This window comes from Anomaloglossus baeobatrachus, chromosome 1, assembly GCF_048569485.1.
Source record: "Anomaloglossus baeobatrachus isolate aAnoBae1 chromosome 1, aAnoBae1.hap1, whole genome shotgun sequence".
Lineage (NCBI taxonomy): Eukaryota > Metazoa > Chordata > Amphibia > Anura > Aromobatidae > Anomaloglossus > Anomaloglossus baeobatrachus.
The window spans coordinates 88,096,970-88,121,262 of NC_134353.1; the positions used below are offsets into that span (position 1 = coordinate 88,096,970).

The 24,293-nt window shown below is 42.2% G+C and overlaps 1 protein-coding gene across 5 annotated transcripts in view; it reads right to left on the reverse strand.

Moving 5' to 3' along the window:
• LDB2 (LIM domain binding 2) overlaps positions 1 to 24,293 on the reverse strand; it is a 564,531-nt gene that overhangs the window by 157,311 nt on the left and 382,927 nt on the right. For all 5 annotated transcript variants that reach the window (XM_075346908.1, XM_075346909.1, XM_075346907.1 and 2 more), the window contains exon 3: positions 221 to 393. In XM_075346908.1, the coding sequence (XP_075203023.1) occupies positions 221 to 393 (173 nt within the window). The remainder of the gene's footprint in view (positions 1 to 220; positions 394 to 24,293) is intronic.

Sequence of the window (24,293 nt, forward strand, 5' to 3'; positions counted from 1 at the left end):
TTTGTCAGACCCGTTGTTATGCACAAGGGCCGTAGTGAGTAATGTCCGTCCTCCCGCTGTTTATTTAATGGAAAGCAAATATTTATAAATTAAACAGTTTGCTGCTCGGCTGAAAAATGAAAGTTGTGCATCTGGTCGGGGGAGGCAACGTTATATTACCACGAGAGTAGGAAAATCAATCACTCTTAAAGATGGGGAAAGAAATCAGCTTTGTTATTACCTTGGTGAACATGGGTTTCCCATGCTGAGTGACCATGGTACATTGATCACAGTCCACGGTGATGGATGAGTTGTGGTATGATTCTTTGGAGTGCTTGAGAATGTAATAGAGATCAGTGACACCCCCTTCAAACACTGTGCTAAAGTATCGAGGAATAAGAGTCCTTCCAATAGCTAAGGAAGTAAAAAGACAGAAAAAAGAGTAATGAGATTTCAAAGCCAAGATCCGAACTAAACAGAAGAATATTGTATATCTCCAGGATGAAATTACAATAGATAACAATGGACATTGGCAGAGGTCAAGCACTTGCCTAATAAAATTATCATTACTTATTCTTGTACATTCGAATTAATTGAGATCACACAATTCTACAGATTATTATAATGTATATATACGCCATTTATGGTTATATGGTTACATTGCTCTAAAATAATGAAAAAAAAGGAATCTATTTTTAGAAAAGTTGGGTGATAACACCTGATATATAAGTTTATCCTGTGCTGTCTGGATCCGCACTCGCAGATTACAGCTATGGCGTCTGACTCATTGCAGAGTCCGACAGGCAACCTGGACTCTCTTAAGTGCTCAGCTTTGCAGGGTGTCGGCTGAGTTGTTTCACTGCTCCAAACCTTGCAGGAGTTAATCCTTTTTGGAGCAGTGTGCTACTCTTCTGTGATTACCATCCACTGCTGGTCTCTTGGTATTTAAGACTGAGGAGTGTGTTAGAAATCTGCCAAAGAAGCTTCTACAGTCCCGGTCTTTGTGGTTATACCGTTCATAGTGATCTACAGTTGCTTTTCTGCGTGGTATGAAAGTTCCCCTGTCATGCGTTTATTTCCTACCCTTTGCTTTATTCCCTTGTACACATATTGTATCTCTTTTGTGTTTGAGTGCAGTGTGTATGAGTTTTCGTTCCCTCTTGTTGTTTCTGTGGGGTTTTGTTACTGGGTTTCTGGCCTGCTCCCACTGTAGGGGGACTAAGATTAAGATTTGGACAGGATTCAGGGTCATGCTGGGAGCTCGGACCTGGCTACCATCAATCCTACCTCTGAGATAAGGGAGAGAGCAGGGTCTTGAGTCTGAGGGCCAGCCTAGGAGCCCCTGTTCAATCAGTACACACCCATGACAATAGATTTATTTTCTGCATTTATATAGTTTTTTTGCTTTTCTCTTTTTTTAGAGCCCGGGCATCCTATGCAGGTTATGAAGGCTCATCTTTATAGTATGGAAAACCACTGTACAGATCATTTTTTTGGTGGGTGGGAGGGGGGGGGGGCCGAATTTTTATGTGTATTTAACAGATTTACATTTTTTCAGTTTATTTTGTGTAGGAAGATTTATTTGTTGTACTGTATTGTAGGATTTGCCATCTTACTATAGCCTAGATGATATAGTGTATTAAACATGTGTACAAAACCATGTTAGACTAATAACAGACTACATAATAGCTACTGTATGTAATAACACAGTTCTACAATTACAATCTGAAAGAATTTTAAGATATTTCCAAAATACAAATCCTGTATTGACTGCCGCAGTAATATTGAAGAAAAGTGCAATGAACAGCAAACTGTTATTTTTTTGCTCAGTGTTTCAATCCAGCTTACTAAACCATCCACATCTCATTCTCTGTGTTACGAAATCATATAAAAAAGCCCCCATAAAAGACAGTTATGATCATCTACAGGTGGTAAGAATACTTCATTTTCACTATTTTTTAATTACATACTTAGCTCTACATATTGATTATGGATTTTGTCTAGAATGGCATAAAGTGTTTTTCATAATTGTGTTTGCCAAAAACCCTTTTGAATTTTGGAACTAGATGATGTATAATATTACACTATTGAAGCACTGTATTTTCAAATAGATATTCCACAGCAAGATGTGCTCACAAAATATACTGTATTATGAGCTAATAGTGGAGATATCAGAGATACTGAGGTAAGAAGAGGCTGCTCACACTGCTGTCTACTCTGCGTTTATGAATGCTGTATGGCTGCTTTGACCTGGAGAAAACTTGACATTAATTGGACAGCAGTGTGAGCAGCCTCTTCTTACATCAGCACTTTTGGTATCTCCAGTAGTAGATTAAAAAGACAGGATGGACAGTAGTATTAGCAGCCTCTTCCAAACCCAGCACCCAAGGTATATCCAGTATTACATAAGATAAAGAGAGTGAACAGCAGTGTGGGTAGCTTCTTCTTACCTTATCATCCCTAGTATCTCCAGTATTAGATCAGAAAGATAGGGTGGACAGCAGTGTGAGCATCCGCTTTGTAACTCAGCAAATTTGGTATCTTAAGTAACTGGATATAAATCAATTTATCCAGTATTAGATCAGATAGACAGGGTGGAAAGCAGTGTGAGCAGCCTCTACTTACCTCAATATGCCTGATATCTTTAGTATTAGATCAAATATATATGGTGGACAGAATAGTGAGCAGTATCTTCTTACCTCATCACCCCTGGTATCTCTCTTATTAGATCAGAAACACAGAGTGGATAGCATTCTGAGTGGTCACTCTTACCTCAACAACCCTGTCATCTCCAGCATTGGATCATATAGACAAGATGGACAGCAGTGTGAACAGCCTCTTCATACCTTATCACTCCTGTTTTGTTTAGCATTAGATCAGAACTATAGGGTTCTGATCTAATGTATTAGCAGTCTAAGGGGCCTCTTACAACCTCAGGACCAATAGTATTTCCACGTATTACATAAAATAGGGTGAACAACCTCTTTTTACCTCTTAACCCATGGCATCTCAATATTAGATCAGAAAAATAGGGAGTACAGTAGTGTGATCTTTTTTTTTTCTTTATTCAGCATTACTGGTTCCTCCAGTATTAGATTAGTTAGACAGGCAGGACAGCAGTGTGAGCAGCTCTATTTACCTGATTAACTCTGGCATCTCCAGTTCTTGTTTAGATAGACAGAGTGGACAGCAATTTGAGCAGCTTCTTCTTACCTCATCACCTCTGGTATCGCTAGTATTAGATAAAATACACAGGGTGGACAGCAGTATGAGCACTCTCTTCCTAGTTCAGCACTAGAGTTGATCGAGTACCTAACTATTCGTACTCAACAAATCACACAATTACAGTACACAGGGACAAAGCAGGGACCAGACCAGCATCTGAAACAAGCGTCACTGATGATGCTTCATTTCAGGGAGGGGGCAGAGGTTAAGACGTGACAGCAGCCTCTACCCCTGATGATGCTTCATTTCAGTATCCCAGGATGCATTGAGATTCTCAAACAAAGTGTCATCAGACAAAAAGTAAGGAAAAAAATCAATAGAAGTTAGATAGTGTATTGAGGGAAGGATAGAAAAATTTTGATGCAGTCATATTTGAAATTACTTTAGCTTTGGGCAATAAATTGAAAAGTATTTCGATGAAAAATTATTCAGCCTTCAGACCACCCCTTATAGATATTGAGGCATGATTATAGAACCATCAAAAGTTTTATTGTAAATCACTGACCTACAAATTTTTAATTTTTGGTGTTAAATGCATGAAATAGGCTGTTTCTTGTGGTAATTTTTCCTCCGATTCCAAATCTGCTTTCAGAATTTTTCTATTGGGCAGGGATTTTGAGTAACATGTTTAGATTTTTGAAAACTATTGTTTTTAACAGAAATTTTAGTTTTTTTTTATCATATTAAAAAAAGTTTGATTTTTTTTAAATTTAGCTGCAGGGACATCGCTTTTTTAGTCATCAACAGTAGATTGCGAGCATTTTTGGCACCATTTTGTTTTTATAACTGCATTCAAGTAGCACAATGTCCTGATGAAACTGCTCCCCATGCTCATGACTGACTTCTCCAAGGTTTTTGGGGAAATTATCCAAATGGAAGTCCAGGAAATGTATCATGAGAGTCATAATTGCATCCCAATTCTTTGTAGTAATGTAATAACTCAGTCCCGAAATCTCCATAGTTTGGTGCTTTATGGATGCCAAAGAAGTTCACATCTACATTTTTGAAGAACTCTGACAACGATGCATCAGTTTCCCTTAATTTTCTGTCAAAATCAGTGTCTTTCATAATTTCCTTTACTTGTGGCCACACAAAAATTCCTTCCTTGATTTGCCTCACTGATTTGTTTCTGAGGTCTGCAAAACCCTCGCCATGAACATCTATCATCTTGACACTTGAGAAAGTTCTTCATCAGCCCAAGTGTAGGAAGGAAAATCTTTTCTGTGGCTACTACCAGAGGCTGATGGAGGACATTCTTCCTTGGTGTCCATTGTTTTTTGTGAAATGTTTTTTGCAGTCTCTGCTGTCTGATTTGCAGAGAAAATAACAAAATTTTGTATAGCTGAGCTGCAACCCAAGCACCAAAGCTTTTACCTTCAGATCACCCCAAATATGTCACTCATTGTTTTCGTAACGGATTTGTGACAGCAGAGGGAGCATATTTGCATATGTTTTTTTTCAGACTTGCTGCATAAGCAAGAGGAACAGATGGATTTTAGTTGCCATTATGTAGCAATACCGCTCGTAAACTAGTTTTTAAGAGTCTATAAAAAGCTTCCATTCTTGATGTTAGTCCTCATCTACCGTTGCATCAGCAGAGAGTTGGCATTGCTGCAGTAAACTAGGTCCCCTTCTATTGATAAAAAATGTTCAGGCTCCTGCTGCCTATGGTAGAAAAGAACACATTTTGGTCCCCTACTTCAGTAGGCGCCAGCCTTTGAGCCCTTAAACCAAAAGGTCTTCCTGACTTTTTAATACATTCAGATCACAATCTAAAGCATTTAGACCAACCTGGTTTAGTTTAGAGGCTTCCCACACACATGACCTAAAAAAATCACGATCTTCTCAATCAGCTTCTTACTCTACCAAACCAGCATCTGGTTCTTCTTCCAGGTCGAAAGTCCAAGATGTTGGTTTATTGGGAACTGGAAGCTCTGAGATATGTGAGACCTGCCTAATTCCTGCAGGAATATTTGGATATTTCATTGAATCTCTTGTTTTACACGTTATTCCAGCAATCTTTGTCACACAGAAATAGTCTGTAGAATGGTCTCTTAGCCATTAGAACAGCAAATGCCATGTGCCGTGGTTTACCATCGAGCCAACTTGTGAGAAGTGTACGTAACCCCTAAAACCCCAAAGTGTGCAGATCCCTAAGATTAGTCAACCTTAAGCGGGCTTTACACACTGCGATATCGGTCTCGATATCACTAGTGTGGGTACCCGCCCCCATCTGTTGCGCGAAACGGGCAAATCGCTGCCCGTGCTGCACAACATCGCCCAGACCCGTCACACATACTTACCTGCCCGGCGACGTCGCTGTGACCGGCGAACCGCCTCCTTTCTAAGGGGGCGGTCCGTGCGACGTCACAGCGACGTCACTGAGCGGCCGCCCAATAGCAGCGGAGGGGAGGAGCTGAGCGGGACGTAACATCCCGCCCACCTCCTTCCTTCCGCATAGTGGCCGGGAGGCAGGAAAGGAGAGCTTCCTCGTTCCTGCGGTGTCACATGGAGCGATGTGTGCTGCCGCAGGAACGAGGAACAACCTCGTTACTGCTGCAGTAACGATTTTTGAGAATGGACCCCCATGTCACCGATGAGCGATTTTGCAAGTTTTTGCAACGATGCAAAATCGCTCATCGGTGTCACACGCAACAACATCGCTAATGTGGCCGGATGTGCGTCACCAATTCCGTGACCCCAACGAGTTCGCATTAGCGATGTCGTAGCGTGTAAAGCCCCCTTTAGGAAAAACCCCGAGCTCTGTTCGTTACCACAGCATGAAAACAAACCGACTTCATAAGAACGGTGCAAAGGTATAATAATCCCAGCACCTAAAAAGCAAAAGTAATTTATGAAGAGGCAAGGTAGACTAAATTTATTGTAAAAAACAAAATGATAGAAAATTGGTGAACAACGGGAAAATTCTGATTGCAGATTTGGAATCAGCACTCAAAAATGCTTCAAGAACAACCAACAATGCTCATTTAACAAAATCTTTGTTGATCAATGTAATCAACAGTGTTGCAAAAACTGTGTTGAGAAAAAAAGATGCACATTAACTGACAAAAATTTGAGAAAAATCAAACATGAACCAACCAGGAATCAATTATCCTCCAGTGCTGCTCGGAGGACGCTTTGTGGGATGGATGCTTTTTGCTGCCCCATCATGCCCCGCATAATGTTCTCTGTCGAGAGATGTGACATATAAAATCTCATAGGTCCCGGCAAAGAACATTATTTGGGGCATGCCGGAGCAGGGCGGTAGGCTGGCCTCAGTAGACATGTCTCCCAGCATAGCTCGTTATGTGGAGCATTGTGAGGCGGGTTGGCGATCTAGCCACAGTGTCGTGGGTCCTGGCATAGCTCCTAGCATGGACCTGGTCTACAGGGTTGTGCACTGAGGTCCCACCAGCAGCCCCTGGTCTACAGCGCTGTTTGGTGTATAGCGCTGCTAATTAGCAGTGCTGTACACTGAAACGCAATAAAACCCCCTCCATAACCCTAATCCATATGACCAAACCCCCGCACCTACCCCACCCCTACCTCACCCTGCTGGGTCATAGTAAAATGGGATTGCTTGAAGCTGGTGCCTGGTGCCAAAAAAGTTGGGAACCACTGTTTTAGTTAACATACTAAGCCATCTCCCATTCTTCTGTGCCAATAATAAATACTTGTGACTTGGCATCTGAAACCAGACAAACTTGTACACTGACACATACTGGCTGTATGTCCTTTATCAGCAGAATTGTGGCTAACAGGCGCGGGTGGATCCGTGATCAACCTGCGCTTGTTAAACCCATAGATGGCGCTGTCAAATAGTGATAGTGTGATTTAAATGGATGCGGCGGGGAACGCACCGTTCCCTGCCGCCATTGGAGGCTCTGTGATGCGATCACGGGGAGCTAATGGTTGCCATGGTAGCAACGGGTCATGTGATAACTCCTGTCGCTATCATGACGTATTTTCTGTCATAGCCAACAGAGCGCCGGCACTCACAGGAAAAAAGTATGTCTTCTGATCAATAGAAATGCACAAGCGATCAGCCTGTGCAGCAATAAAGTCCCCTAGGGGGACTTTTAATATAAAGAAAAAAAGTTAAAAAAAAAGTTTTTAAAACTATAAAAAATAAAAAACCCCTAACAGTTCAAATCACCCCTCATTCGCCCCATTGAAAATAAAACAGTTAAAGAAAAAAAATATTCATATATTTGGTATTGCCGCTTTCAGAAATGCCCGATCTAACAAAATATAAAATCAATTAATCTGACCACGGCGTGGCGAGAAAATTAAAAATGCCAAAATTACGTTTTTTGGTTGCTGCAATATTTTTCAAAAATGCAATAACAGGCGATCAAAACATCGCATCCACAAAAAAATGGTATCATTAAAAACGTCAGCTCAAGATGTAAAAAAATAAGTCATCACTGATCCATAGATCCCGAAACATGAAAATGCTATGGGTTTCAGAAAATGGTGCAAAAAGCGCAATTCATTTTTTGGACAAACGCTTGATTTTTTTTAACCTCATACATAAAAGTAAAAGTATACATGATTGGTATCTACAAACTCGTACCAACCTGAAGCATCATCAGTTTTACCATATAGTGCACACAGTGAATAAAATATCCCAAAAACAATCGTGCAATTGCACTTTTTTTGCAATGTCACCGCACTTGGAACTTTTGTTCCCGTTTTCTAGTGCACTATATGGTAAATCCAATGATTTTTTTCAAAAGTACAAACTCGTCCCACAAAAAACAAGCCCTTATAGGAAAGTTGACGGAAAAAAATAAAAAAAACGTAGGGCTTGTGGAAGAAAGGGAGCAAAATACGAAAATGAAAAATGGAAAAGGGTGAAGGGGTTAAAAAACTTGAGATACTACAAATTAAAATGATGGTGGGTAGCTTTTTTTTAATTGTTTAGAAATAAGCTTTACATTGAATTTTCTATTATAATACTCATATATAATATTAAGCAAAAATCATTGCGCAGAAAAAAATAAGTTCAAGGAGAAACTTGTGCAGACTTGTGCCGTCGGAAGCAATTTTCAAGAGTAAATATGACATTATTTGCATAGCACATTTTCCGTGGAGTTCAGGATTCTGTCACTAATGTCTTGTGTTCTCTTCAGCTATATCTTAGTTGTACATTACCAGGCATTTAACATGTCATGTTGATGGATACTACATATTATAAAAAAACAAACTATCAAAATCCATATTTGTCATTGTTATGTTCCATTTTGAGCTCTTGTGCTCTCATTTTCCCATAAAGGCAGAAAAGGATTCCTTCATGGGCGAATAATAAGTAGCTGAGGCAGAGGACGACGTATGTTACATGGGATGCAAAAAATAAAATATTTTGCTAATATTTCGGTTTAAAGCTTGCTCCAGACCAATAGAAAGTTTAACAAACTATTGCCGTAATTGAATTCACCCCAAAATTGCAGGTACCGCAAAACCTTCAATTAGCTTGTCAAGACATTTGTAACACTCTGAAGTCTTACGACTGTATTCAACCTCTTACAAGCTTGGTAACGTAAACACAGCCTTGGTAATACCAAAATGACCTCTACATATGTAGTTATGTAGTTTGGCTAAATTGACGGTAACAGTTCTTTCCTGCTGTGCTGTCACACACTAAGTGTAATGATTATGACTTTCTCTCCCTTTGCTGAGCTGTAAGTGCTTATGTCCTCTTATTTTCCATATTCACCTTAAAACGGCTGCTGCATTCCCCACCTTGACTTTTATACTGGCTATGATAGTCATTCCTGACTGTGATGTGATAGTGTCACGGGTATGACGCGGTAACTAGAAGTAAGGGCACTTAGACTGGCCCTCAGGCTAGGGGCCCTAAACGATCCCTTATTCCAAAAGAAGGCTTGATGGTAGCCAGGTCTTGACCGCCAGTGTTGTCCTAACTCCTGAGCAGCCCTGGTCTAAAACCCCCTCTCCCCCACCCCCCGGGGAGGACTGGGACAGGAGTAAAGAATCCCACAAATACAGACAGACAGAGGAAAACTAAAGCTCAAACTCACGACCAGCACACACAGGAAAAATGACTATGTGCACAGGGAGAAATAAAGTGCAGGGAGGAAATAAACAAACAACAAGGATATTTTCACAGCACACCAAATAGCATACAACCATTCACCAACAACTGGGTCATTACGCACAAAGACAGATAACGCTGGAGCAAAGCTAGAGCTATCTTCAGCATGTGAGGCTAGATTCCATCATCTTTTAAATGGTGGAGGCGGCTGTGATAGGACATCAGCAACCTGTGACCCGAGCAGCAATTCACCAGCCAGCAGGAATTAACTAATGCTAAACCCAAGAGCAGAGAGCATAAAACAGTCAACACTCGACTCTGGCTAAGCAACTAAAGGCCCAGTCACACACAACGACTTACCAGCGATCCCGAAAACGCTGCGACCTGATAGGGATCGCAGGTAAGTCGCTGGGAGGTCGCTGGTGAGATGTCACACAGTCAGATCTTACCAGCGATACAGGAACAATACAGGTCGCAGTAGCGACCTGTATAACGATCTCAGCAGTCACTGTGACCCTGTCACACAGTGTCAAACACAGCGATGTGTCCTGCCCAGCAGGACATCGCCTTTGAAGAAAATGGCCTGGACCATTCGGCAACGACTAGAGATCTCACAGCAGAGGCCTGATCACTGGTAGGTGTCACACATAAGATCGCTAACGGGATCGCTACTGCTTCACAGAAACCGTGACTCAGCAGCGATCTCGCTAGCGATCTCGTTATGTGTGACGGTACATTAAGAAGCATCAGGTTGCCTGCCAGACTCTGCAATGTGAATAGCATCTAGAGTCGCCATTACAGTTAGCTCCAAGGCATCATGGGAAAACACAAATGGACTTGCTTGAGGTCACATGAGCCTTTTGAGGCTGATGCAATCTTTCATTGTATAAAATGACAATGCGCATTTGCATTGAATTGATTTACTTTTCTCTAATTGATACCCATTATCCAGAGCTCTCTAAAGCTGGTGTCACACTAAGCGACAGCGACAACAACGTCGCTGTTACGTCACCATTTTCGGTGACTTAACAGCGACCTTGTAAGTCGCTGTTATGATCGCTGCTTAGCTGTCAAACACAGCAGAAGCAGCGATCATAACGTCGCTACATGTGCAGAGAGCAGGGAGCCGCGCTTAGCGCTGGCTCCTTGTTCTCCTAGGTACAGTACACATCGGGTTAATTAACCCGATGTGTGCTGCAGCTACATGTCACAGTGCAGAGAGCAGGGAGCCGCGCACACTGCTTAGCGCTGGCTCCTTGCTCTCCTTGCTACAGTATACATCGGGTTAATTACCCGATGCATACTGCAGCCACATGTCACAGTGCAGGAGCCGGCACTGACAGCAAGAGCGGAGGCTGGTAACCAGCGTAAACATCGGGTAACCAGGGAAAGGTCTTCCCTTGGTTACCCGATGTTTACGCTGGTTACAGCTTACCGCAGCTGCCAGTGCCGGCTCCTGATCGCTTCATTTCGTCGCTCTCTCGCTGTCACACACAGCGATGTGTGTGTCACAGCGGGAGAGTGACGACCAAAAAATGAAGCTGGACATTCAGCAACGACCGGCGACCTCACAGCAGGGGCCAGGTCGTTGCTGGATGTCACACACAGCGACAGCGACGGGACGTCGCTGCAACGTCACAGAAAATGGTGACGTAGCAGCGACGTCGTTGTCGTCGTGGTTATGTGTGACACCAGCTTAAATGCCACGTCACACTAAAGGTCCAGTCACACTAAGCAACTTACCAGCGATCCCAACAACGATAGGGATCGCTGGTAAGTTGCTAGGAGGTTGCTGGTGAGATGTCACACTGCGACACTCCAGCGATCCCACCAGCAACCTGACCTGGCAGGGATCGCTGGAGCGTCACTACACGAGTTGCTGGTGAGCTCACCAGCAACCAGTGACCAGCCCCCAGCGCCGCGGAAGATGCTGCGCTTGGTAACTAAGGTAAATATCGGGTAACCAACCCGATATTTACCTTGGTTACCAGCGCACGGAGCTACACGTGCAGAGAGCAGGGAGCAGCGCACACTGAGCGCTGGCTCCCTGTTCTCCTAGTTACAGCACACATCGGGTTAATTACCCGATGTGTGCTGCAGCTAAATGTGCACAGAGCAGGGAGCAGCGCACAATGCTTAGCGCTGGCTCCTTGCTCTCCTAGTTACAGCACACATCGGGTTAATTACCCGATGTGTGCTGCAGCTAAATGTGCACAGAGCAGGGAGCAGTGCACAATGCTTAGCGCTGGCTCCCTACTCTCCTAGTTACAGCAAACATGGGGTTAATTAACCCGATGTGTCCTGCAGCTACATGTGCACAGAGCAGGAGCCGGCACTGACAGTGAGAGCGGCGGAGGCTGGTAAAGGTAAATATCGGGTAACCAAGGACAGGGCTTCTTGGTTACCCGATGTTTACATTGGTTACCAGCCTCCGCAGAAGCCGGCTCCTGCTGCCTGCACATTTAGTTGTTGCTGTCTCGCTGTCACACACAGCGATCTGTGCTTCACAGCGGGAGAGCAACAACTAAAAAATGGCCCAGGACATTCAGCAACAACCAACGACCTCACAGCAGGGGCCAGGTTGTTGCTGGATGTCACACACAGCAACATCGCTAGCAACGTCACAAAAGTTGTTCGTTAGCAGCGATGTTGCTAGCGATGTTGCTTAGTGTGACGGGGCCTTAAGCAACATCGCTAGCAACATCGCTGCTAAGGAACAACTTTTGTGACGTAGCAGCGATGTTGCTAGCGATGTTGCTGTGTGTGACATCCAGCAACAACCTGGCTCCTGCTGTGAGGTCATTGGTTGTTGCTGAATGTCCTGGGCCATTTTTTAGTTGTTGCTGTCCCGCTGTGAAGCACAGATCGCTGTGTGTGACAGCGACAGAGCAACAACTGAATGTGCAGGCAGCAGGAGCCGGCTTCTGCGGACGCTGGTAACCACGGTAAACATCGGGTAACCAAGAAGCCCTTCCCTTGGTTACCTGATATTTACCTTCGTTACCAGTGTCCGCTGCTCTCAGCTGTCAGTGCCGGCTCCCTGATCTCTGCACACGTAGCCACAGTACACATCGGATAATTAACCCGATGTGTACTCTGGCTAGGAGTGCAGGGAGCCAGCGCTAAGCGGTGTGCGCTGGTAACCAAGGTAAATATCAGGTTGGTTACCCGATATTTACCTTAGTTACCAAGCGCAGCATCGCTTCCACGCGTCGCTGCTGGCTGGGGACTGGTCACTGGTGAGATTTGCCTGTGTGACAGCTCACCAGCAACCCGTGTAGCGACGCTCCAGCGATCCCTGCCAGGTCAGGTTGCTGGTGGGATCGCTGGAGCGTCGCTTAGTGTGACATCTCACCAGCGACCTCCTAGCAATTTATCAGCGATCCTTATCAAGTTGTATCGTTGTTGGGATCACTGGTAAGTTGTTTAGTGTGACTGGGCCTTAAGGGAAATATGGATTAATATATATCTGATTATATGGTTTAGTGATTAACATGTAGCATTTGACATGTAAAGCACCACTCCAGTTTTTTTTTTTCTCAGCGCTGAAGTGGCGCTAAAAATATCTGTAGATAAAACAAATTTTTCATATATGACTAAAATCTAATTTTCCTCAAGTTTTCTTATCTCAGAAGATGTACACACTTCTGGGACCCCACCCACCCACAATTTTTCTTTTCTCAAAGATTCCTTGAACGATACTGAGGCAGATGCATGGTCTTCCTTCACTATGGTTGTAAAGAATTTTCTTAGGAACTATAAAGCAGATTTACTCTGAACTAATAGTAGTAAATAGCAATTGGGGTAATGTAAAAAGAGACAAAAAACTCCTAAAACATAACATTTAATTAATATGCATTAAAACGTGGACTGCCACCATAAAAGAATAAAAAGTGTTATCATGGGCTGAAGAACCGAAAATACCAGCCTCAGACAGATACACTCAGGCACAAAATGCAGGGGGTATGAAAAAGCAAGTCATACACATACCTGCATCCTAGTCACAACAAAGATGGTTGCTACGTTAGGACAGCAAATGCCATATACCAACCGCAACCATGCAGATGAAAAAGATGACCATCATCGTTGTGACGTCGCGGTTTCCGGCATGGTGCATGCTGGGAGTGACGTCATGACGTCGTGGTGGACTCACCGCGCATGCGCGGCCCCTTTAAAGAAGCGCGGTTTTCAATCAACCAGCGCGGCACATGCAGCTAGGGGTTCCTCCTTGCTGGACTTCTATCGGGTAAGCAGCTTGTTTTTTGGTCGCTGTTCTCTCCTGTTTCTTTGGTTTTCATGATTAGGACTGTAATTTGTGATTATTGTTTTACAGTCTGTCCATGGGGCAATTTCACTGTCTGCCAGTCCTGGTGTTATTGCTGGTATGACGATTAGTACCCTATCAAGACTCCCCTGATGATCATTTATTGAAACGCGTCGGGAGGTACATTATTTGGTTGAGCCAACAAAAGGTATTTGTGTAGGACCCTTGTGAGGTCGCCTGAGGTTGAGCTCTATCATCCTATGCCCTTGAAAATACGGTAAGACCGTTTTTTTCTTTTTCATCTGCATGGTTGCGGTTGGTATATGGCATTTGCTGTCCTAACGTAGCAACCATCTTTGTTGTGACTAGGATGCAGGTATGTGTATGACTTGCTTTTTCATACCCCCTGCATTTTGTGCCTGAGTGTATCTGTCTGAGGCTGGTATTTTCGGTTCTTCAGCCCATGATAACACTTTTTATTCTTTTATGGTGGCAGTCCACGTTTTAATGCATATTAATTAAATGTTATGTTTTAGGAGTTTTTTGTCTCTTTTTACATTACCCCAATTGCTATTTACTGCTCTCTTGCCAAGGGGGACGTTAATTAGGTTATTGCTATTTCCACTCTGAACTAATAGAAATAATGCAATTTTCTTTCCCTCACCTTGGCTGTACAATGAGTATAAGGTGCATTATCTCCACAGCCACTTGGATCATTTTCCAGAAAACATTGGTGAGCTAAGTCAAGAACAGGGTGAACGATTCCACCAAGATTTAAGAATTCTAGAATAAAGTTACAGAGGACACTGTGATACCCCAATGATGATGGATTACTGCTGGTCTATTCAAAAGGATTGCCCTGGCACAACTCACCACAAAAAAATCTTTAATGCGCTGCTTTTGTGAGTAATCTCAGTAAATAAACAGTGTATCAATAACATTTTATGCATGTTTAATTATTATGTGAGGTAAATTCTTCATAAATAGTATGAACTCTAGTGCCACCTATTGGAAGTACCAATCCTAAAAGTCAATATTGACTCTTTAATGTTTAAAGGGTTGATATTGACTTTTAGGATTGCTACTACCAATAGGTGGCGCTAGAGTTCAAGTGCTCTTCCTCTCTGAAGAGGCAATTTCCATATTAAATTTCCCAGAGGAGCATGTAAGGTGTTTAAGTCTTCTCATACCGGCATGCCAGTCCTCATAAACAATGGAAACCTACATGTTTGAATTTGTTTTAATAACCAATAAATTAATAATAATAATAATAATAATAATATTATGGAAGAAAAATAGGGGCAAACTGACCTATAAACAGGTTAAATAGCTCAGGCACCAATTTTTCACCAAATATTTGCACAATTCAAAGTTGGAAAAAATGTAGTGAGTTTAGGAATTTTCACGCCATTCCTGGTGAGATCTGCTAAAATGGATGGAACATGGCAAAACCTGCCCAACAAATTCTTCAAAAGTTACTTGGCATAACTTATGTCAGAAATGTACTTCAGTCACCATCTGGAGTATTATTTCCGGTGAGTTTCTAACCCTAACCCTAATCCTAACCCTAGAATTACTATTGCAATGTGCTTTTATCTGCTTTAAATTAAGATTTCCATAAAATGTTTACGTTTGGTGCTCTGAATCGTAGGATGGTGGCTGACTGGGTATCACTGTTGCTTTGTACAGCTAAAGTCCTAGGATCCAATCTGGCCAAGGACAATATCTACATGGAGAATGCAGCGTTGGACTGGCTACCAGAGGAATCTCCAGTAATGCCAGGCCTGGATTCGGGTATCTGCATTGCACTCCGGAGCTCTCACCTAAGCTCCGACGTGCAGCCTAGACTGAGCTGCGAGCGCCGAGTGATTGATTCTCCAGCGCTGCGGTTCAGTTCATGACAGCTGCAGACAGGCCGGGGTGATCTCCGGTGTTCTCACGTGAACTCCAGAGAGCACCGGAGATCACCTCGGCCTGTCTGCAGCTGTCATGAACTGAACAGTCTGAGCTGCACGCCGGAGCTCAGGTGAGAGCTCCGGAGTGCAATGCAGATACTCGAATCCAGGCCTGGCATTACTGGAGATTCCTCCAGTAGCCAGTCCGACGCTGGGAGCCTGTATAGTTTTTCACCCAAAATTCAAGAGGCAATTAATAGGGAAAAAAAACAGAGTTCGGATTCGGAGTTTGGGTGCTTTAAACCACTTGCGCAAGCATTGCTGTGCTCAGGAACTCTTGGTGCTCAGCCCAGTGCAAGCCGCTTGACGTGTTTGAATGGAAAACCCCGCCCATCCGCCACCTGGAAGTGCTTTGTTTATGGCTGGCTGCATGTGGGCGGAGACCAGAAATGCCAATCAGTGACTTCAAATGAAGTTCAGGTCAAGTCCGGGTCCCAAACCGAACTTCTGGCTAAGCCCGCCGAACCGAACTTTCACAGGCCCGCTCATCTCTACTAATGACAATGTCTGTAATGACACAAATATATATAAATAGATATGTTCTATATCATAAAAGATCTGTTTTTGAATTGTCCTGTTGATTGTTCCTACCTCCTACAGTCAGACTTTTGCTATCCAGGAAAGTGTTACATGGGTGCCTATTGATCAAACATGGTTCTTCACACTGGCGGACTGAAACCAATCTGCATTGCTAGTTGAGAACCACACGATACTGTTCTTCATCCTGCCTAATAAAGGGAAGGTCAAGAAGAAGGAGCCTCCAGTTATCTTTCCAGCATGCCCTCGGGTCACTTTAGACGTTGTCTGACCTACATAACCCTGTTTAACATCCTTTATCTTATCTGATGGAAGTCCTGGCTCTCTGCCGACTGGCAACATCTGATTTTTTTTTACTTTCTTAATGCACTGCCACTACTTAGCAGTAAAACTGAGAGCACAGGTAGTAAAATCTGGGATATACAGTTTTTTAAATGAAAAACAGGGCTGAGTAAAAACCTTAGTGTACCATGGTTTAATTTGCATGTTAATATATCAATAAAGTTTTATGCCAGAGAGCAGATCTTGCAATAACGGAAGAATTTGATGGGTTCTCGTGAATAAAAGCGTGCTCAGTTAATCCTCACGATTGAAAGTGCCAAAGCCAGTCAGGATTTCAGGAGAAAATAATTTTGTTTGAATTTACGGACAATTTAAATAGATCTGGAAGTTATGTTCATTAATTTAGTAGATTAAAGAACACAATGCCAGTGCTTCTGCCTCTTTCTGGAGACTCTACCAAATTTTATGCAGTCTACTGCAACCTAATTAAAGGAGTTTTCCAGTCATTCTTTAAAGGGCACTTTACACGCTGCAATATCGGTATCGATATCGCTAGCGAGCGTACCCGCCCCGTCAATTGTGCGCCATGGGCAAATCGCTGCCCATGGCGCACAACATCGCTTACACCCGTCACACGGACTTACCTTCCCTGCGACGTCGCTGTGGCCAGTGAACCGCTTCTTTTCTAAGGGGGCAGTTCGTGCGGCGTCACAGTGACGTCACACGGCAGTCAACCAATAGAAGCGGAGGGGCGGAGATGAGCGAGCGGAATATCCCGCCCGCCTACTTCCTTCCTCATTGCCGGTGGAGGCAGGTAAGGAGATGTTCGTCGTTCCTGTGGTGTCACACATAGCGATGTGTGATGCCGCAGGAACGATGAACAACCAGCGGCATGCACCACCAACGATATTATGAAAAGGAGCGAAGTGTCAACGATCAACAATTTTTGACGTTTTTGCGATCGTTGATCGTCACTCCTAGCTGTCACACACTGCGATGTCGCTAACAACGCCGGATGTGCGTCATAAACACCGTGACCTCGACAATATATCATTAGCGATGTTGCAGCGTGTAAAGCACCTGTATCGCCCCGTGCTCGGCAGCCGAGCCGCTCGGATCCGGCCCTTCTGTGGGTGGCTCTAGGGTCTCCGGACCCGGGGGGGCCTCACGGTCACTTCAAATGCAAAGGGGTTGTGATGTTATGGTGGGTGTAGGACGGATATGTATGGGCTGGGCCATACGGAGTTCGTGACGCCACCCACAGTGCGTGGTGATATTGGGCACCACTGCTGCAGTTACAGGGCACCCGGGGGAGATGTTGTGCAGCAAGTTGTTAACCCCTCCGTGGGCAGGGATGGTGGCCCCGGGACCCGTTGGGGGTTTGGCGAGATGGGAGATGGGAGACCGGAGGGTGCTGTTGTATTCACTATTAGTAAACACACGAGTCTTTGGTAAACCAAGGTGATGGTAGTCAGTGCACGCAGCCGCCTGCATTCGGGTTCCCCCACCCAACTGGTGGTCTCTGTCTTTCTCCTGCACCTGTTTAGAACAGTGGACTGCCTATGCTTGCAACTTCAGGAGTCCGCTCCCGGCTTGTGGTCGCCTAAGGAGCCCTTTGCCTGCAGACGCTGGCCCATGGGATCTCTGAGCCGTGGCGGTGGCCTTTTATCCCCCTCGGTGGGCTGTTGCCTTCAGTCAGGACTTTCGGTGGGACAGGACCTCTAGTTCTGGCCTCAATCAGTTAATTAACTAGTCCCCAGTATATTCTGGACCTAGCTTCAGGGTCTGAGTACCCCCCTTTGTACTACGGTTTTCGAGTCGGTTCCCCGGGTTAGTACCGGTGGGCCACTACCCTGTCCCGGTCCACCTCGGTTCCACCGAGCCGTCTTCCCAGCTCCTGCAGACGAAGACCGCCATCTGCCTCCTAGCCAAAGGCACCAGGGCTCCTACCCTGGTACCTGTTCAATTTGGGTTTTCGCCCCTGCTGGAGCTGCACACAGCTGCAGTCCACATTCCTCTCCAATTTGAACTCTCAACCTTAACTGGGTAATTTTCCCGCCCCAGGCTGTCTGAACTCCTCGGTGGGCGTCTTCCAACTGCCTGGTTCCACCCCCTGGTGTGTCCATCAAGCCCTGAGGGGGGTGACTAGGGTTTAAATGTTTGGCTGTGTGTTACCTGTGAGGGAAAGGTGTAATGTGGGGGCCTATTTGTGACTACCTGGCGTGGCCAGGGCGTCACACACCCTTTAGTCCAATACATACTACATATCAGTAATACCATTCATTGAAAACAATATTGTTGATAAGTGACTAGCATTACAAAAGATCACTACCTGCATGATCATAATCTGTTTTTCTAAAATGGGTTAAATTGAACCCGCTGAAGCCATTATGGGGCATGCACCTGCAATTTGCAAGCAGGGGTTAAAGAAGACCAATCACCATGATTTTCCTATGTAAACTAAAGCCAGTGCCATACTGGTGCTATCATGCTGATTCTATACATACCTTTAGTTGTGAGATCGGATGTATACTATCTGAAATACAGGCAAGTAAAGTTTGTGAAATGCACTGTTATTTGATTAATAGGTGCAACAGAATATCTAATAGGTAGGTTGGGTTTTGCTAGAGCGTGCGAGGTACTGAAGGAGCGTGCGAGGTACTGAAGCAAAGTGTGCAGGATTTGAAGATAAGTGTGGCATAGTTTCAACACAATTACATAGTGGTGATAACTGTAATTGTTTAATTTCATTAGGGAATTGTTTGTCTGTTTGTCTGTGATACTGTTAAAAAAGCAAAAAAAAAAAAAAGTTTGACTTGGGATTTAATCAGTAGCATTAGTCACACCTGTTTCTAGAAGCTTCTGGCAGCTTCTGGAAGTCCTGTAGAACTATATAAACCAGCCAGAACAAGCGAGGTGCTGAGCGTGCGAGGTACTGAAGCAAAGTGTGCAGGATTTGAAGATAAGTGTGGCATAGTTTCAACACAATTACATAGTGGTGATAACTGTAATTGTTTAATTTCATTAGGGAATTGTTTGTCTGTTTGTCTGTGATACTGTTAAAAAAGCAAAAAAAAAAAAAAAAAGTTTGACTTGGGATTTAATCAGTAGCATTAGTCACACCTGTTTCTAGAAGCTTCTGGCAGCTTCTGGAAGTCCTGTAGAACTATATAAACCAGCCAGAACAAGCGAGGTGCTGAGCGTGCGAGGTACTGAAGCAAAATGTGCAGGATTTGAAGATAAGTGTGGCATAGTTTCAACACAATTACATAGTGTTGATAACTGTAATTGTTTAATTTCATTAGGGAATTGTTTGTCTGTTTGTCTGTGATACTGTTAAAAAAGCAAAAAAAAAAAAAAAAAGTTTGACTTGGGATTTAATCAGTAGCATTAGTCACACCTGTTTCTAGAAGCTTCTGGCAGCTTCTGGAAGTCCTGTAGAACTATATACACCAGCCAGAACAAGCGAGGTGCTGAGCGTGCGAGGTACTGAAGCAAAGTGTGCAGGATTTGAAGATAAGTGTGGCATAGTTTCAACACAATTACATAGTGGTGATAACTGTAATTGTTTAATTTCATTAGGGAATTGTTTGTCTGTTTGTCTGTGATACTGTTAAAAAAGCAAAAAAAAAAAAGTTTGACTTGGGATTTAATCAGTAGCATTAGTCACACCTGTTTCTAGAAGCTTCTGGCAGCTTCTGGAAGTCCTGTAGAACTATATAAACCAGCCAGATCAAGCGAGGTGCTGAGCGTGCGAGGTACTGAAGCAAAGTGTGCAGGATTTGAAGATAAGTGTGGCATAGTTTCAACACAATTACATAGTGGTGATAACTGTAATTGTTTAATTTCATTAGGGAATTGTTTGTCTGTTTGTCTGTGATACTGTTAAAAAAGCAAAAAAAAAAAAAGTTTGACTTGGGATTTAATCAGTAGCATTAGTCACACCTGTTTCTAGAAGCTTCTGGCAGCTTCTGGAAGTCCTGTAGAATTATATAAACCAGCCAGAACAAGCGAGGTGCTGAGCGTGCGAGGTACTGAAGCAAAGTGTGCAGGATTTGAAGATAAGTGTGGCATAGTTTCAACACAATTACATAGTGGTGATAACTGTAATTGTTTAATTTCATTAGGGAATTGTTTGTCTGTTTGTCTGTGATACTGTTAAAAAAGCAAAAAAAAAAAAAAGTTTGACTTGGGATTTAATCAGTAGCATTAGTCACACCTGTTTCTAGAAGCTTCTGGCAGCTTCTGGAAGTCCTGTAGAACTATATAAACCAGCCAGAACAAGCGAGGTGCTGAGCGTGCGAGGTACTGAAGCAAAGTGTGCAGGATTTGAAGATAAGTGTGGCATAGTTTCAACACAATTACATAGTGGTGATAACTGTAATTGTTTAATTTCATTAGGGAATTGTTTGTCTGTTTGTCTGTGATACTGTTAAAAAAGCAAAAAAAAAAAAAAGTTTGACTTGGGATTTAATCAGTAGCATTAGTCACACCTGTTTCTAGAAGCTTCTGGCAGCTTCTGGAAGTCCTGTAGAACTATATAAACCAGCCAGAACAAGCGAGGTGCTGAGCGTGCGAGGTACTGAAGCAAAGTGTGCAGGATTTGAAGATAAGTGTGGCATAGTTTCAACACAATTACATAGTGTTGATAACTGTAATTGTTTAATTTCATTAGGGAATTGTTTGTCTGTTTGTCTGTGATACTGTTAAAAAAGCAAAAAAAAAAAAAAGTTTGACTTGGGATTTAATCAGTAGCATTAGTCACACCTGTTTCTAGAAGCTTCTGGCAGCTTCTGGAAGTCCTGTAGAACTATATACACCAGCCAGAACAAGCGAGGTGCTGAGCGTGCGAGGTACTGAAGCAAAGTGTGCAGGATTTGAAGATAAGTGTGGCATAGTTTCAACACAATTACATAGTTTAACACAAGAACATAGTTTTAATTTATCTTTATACGTTTCCCCTTTTTTTTTTCTCTTGTTTTTCTACTTTAACGTTTATCCTAAATGCTAAAACCTGGAATTTTAGGAAAGCTGATTTCAACAAATTAAGGGAAGAGCTTAAAGGTGTAGATTGGGACAAAGTCATGGTAACTGGGGATACTGAACATAAATGGGGAAAGTTTAAGGATATACTGCTAGAGTCCTGTAAAAAAACTTATACCCTCTGGTAATAAAACGTCCCGGAATAAAAAGAAACCACTATGGCTAAATAAGACTGTACAAAGTATAATAAAACAAAAACAAAGGGCGTTTAAAATCTTGAAGGCTGAGAATACAGAAATAGCATTTCAGGAGTATAAAGATATCAATAGGCAATGCAAAAAAGAAATCAAACAAGAAAAACTAGCTACTGAAACAAAAATCGCCAATGACATTAAAATAAATCCCAAAATCTTTTATAAATACATTAATGCCAAAAGGAAAACAAAGGATAGTATTGGCCCCTTAAAATATAATAACAAGTTAGTTATAGAGGACAAACAAAAGACTGAGATATTAAATAGGCATTTCTCTTCTATGTTCACCAAGGAACTGACTGTACCAGGCATCATTCAACAAGTGAAAAATCAAAGTTCACCACCCGATATAATTAATTTAACACAAGAAGAAGTACGCCTACGTCTGAGTAAATTAAACATTGACAAATCCCCAGGGCCAGATGGCATTCATCCACGAATATTGAGGGAATTAAGCTCCGTAATTGACAGACCGCTGTATCTTATCTTTTTAGACTCGCTTGTAACAGGGTTGGTGCCTCAGGATTGGAGGATTGCTGATGTGGTACCGATATTTAAGAAAGGTAAGAGGGTAGATCCAGGCAACTACCGTCCAGTAAGCCTGACATCAGTAGTATGCAAAGTTTTTGAGGGCATTTTAAGGGATGACATGCAAAAATATGTTGCAGAAAATAATATAATAACTGACAGACAGCATGGATTCATGAAAGATAAGTCGTGTCTAACCAACCTGTTGGGGTTCTATGAGGGGGTAAGTGCAAACCTGGATATTGGTAATGCAGCTGATGTGATTTATTTGGACTTTGCAAAGGTATTTGATACTGTACAACATAATAGCCTTATACTAAAGCTCCAGAAGCAGGGACTAGTGGAAACTATATGCAACTGGGTAAGGAATTGGGTAAAAGATAGGAAACAAAGAGTAATCATAAATGGAACATTCTCTAAATGGGCTATAGTCAGCAGTGGGGTGCCGCAGGGATCTGTGCTAGGACGGATTCTTTTTAATCTCTTTATTAATGACCTTGTAGATGGGATTGATAGTAAAGTGTCAGTCTTTGCTGATGACACCAAACTATGTAGGATATTAAAAACTGACCTTGATAGTATAATATTACAAAAAGATCTGGATAAGATGTCAGAATGGGCAGATACTTGGCAAATGAGATTTAATGTTGATAAATGTAAAGTAATGCACCTAGGATGGAGTAATCCTATAACTGCGTATACATTAAATGGAAGTAAACTCGGGACTACAGAACAGGAGAAGGACTTGGGTATTCTCATTACAAATAAGCTGAGCAGCAGCACTCAATGTCAAGCAGCAGCTGCAAAAGCAAACAAGATTCTAGGGTGTATAAAAAGAGAGATTAGATCCCGTGATCCCAACGTATTGTTACCCCTCTATAAATCACTTGTAAGGCCACATCTGGAATATGGGATTCAGTTTTGGGCTCCACATTTTAAAAAGGACATTCAGAAGTTAGAGTCAGTTCAAAGGCGGGCAACTAGACTACTACAAGGAATGCAAGGCCTCCCATATGATGACAGGTTGAAAAAGTTAGATATGTTTAGCTTAGAAAAAAGACGTCTCAGAGGAGATCTCATTTATATGTATAAATATATGTGTGGTCAATATAAAGGACTGGCACATGGCTTATTTCTTCCGAAGACAATACTAAGGACCAGGGGGCATTCGCTGCGAGTGGAAGAAAAGCGATTCCGACAGCTAAATAGGAAAGGGTTCTTTACAGTTAGAGCAGTCAGACTGTGGAATGCCCTACCACAAGAGGTAGTAATGGCAGATACTATAACAGCTTTCAAAAAAGGGCTGGATGATTTCCTCAGTACACAAAACATTGTTGGTTATAAATGACTTTGTGACCAAATGTAGAACTGGTGGAGGAAGGTTGAACTAGATGGACCTAGGTCTTTTTTCAACCTTAGTAACTATTTAACTATGTAACTAGTTATTCCCGCCCCTGTCTGCTGCCTGTCCTTCCTCCTCTTGTCTTTGTTATTATGAGGGGTAAGGAGGGATAGGGGAGAGGAAGGACAGGGGGGCGAGGAAATATAATAATATAATAATTAGGTATTAATTTCCTATCAGTCTGAAATAATAATAATAATAATAATAATTATTATTATTTATTAATTTCCAATCTGTTTGGACTACTACTGCTACTACTACTACTTCTACTATTGCTGCTACTACTACTACTACTAATAAAAATAATAATAATAATTATTATTAATAATAATAATAATAATAAGTATTCATTGTATTATAGTATTATTATTACTATTACTATTATTATTGTTATTAGGCATTAATTTCATGTCAGTATGTGATAATAGTATTATTATTATTTTCAGTATTAACTTCATATACATCTGGGATATTAATAATAATAATAATAATAATAATAATAATAATAATAATAATAATAATAATTTCCTATGTGTATGGCCTAAAACATACTACTAATAATAATAATATTAATAATAATATCATTATTATTAGTAGTAGTATGTTTATTAGGCCAGACACATAGGAAATTATTATTATTATTATTATTATTATTGTTATTAGGCATTAATTTCATGTCAGTATGTAATAATAGTATTATTATTATTTTCAGTATTAATTTCATATACATCTGGGATAATAATAATAATAATAATAATAATAATAATAATAATAATAATAATTTCCTATGTGTCTGGCCTAATAAACATACTACTACTACTACTAC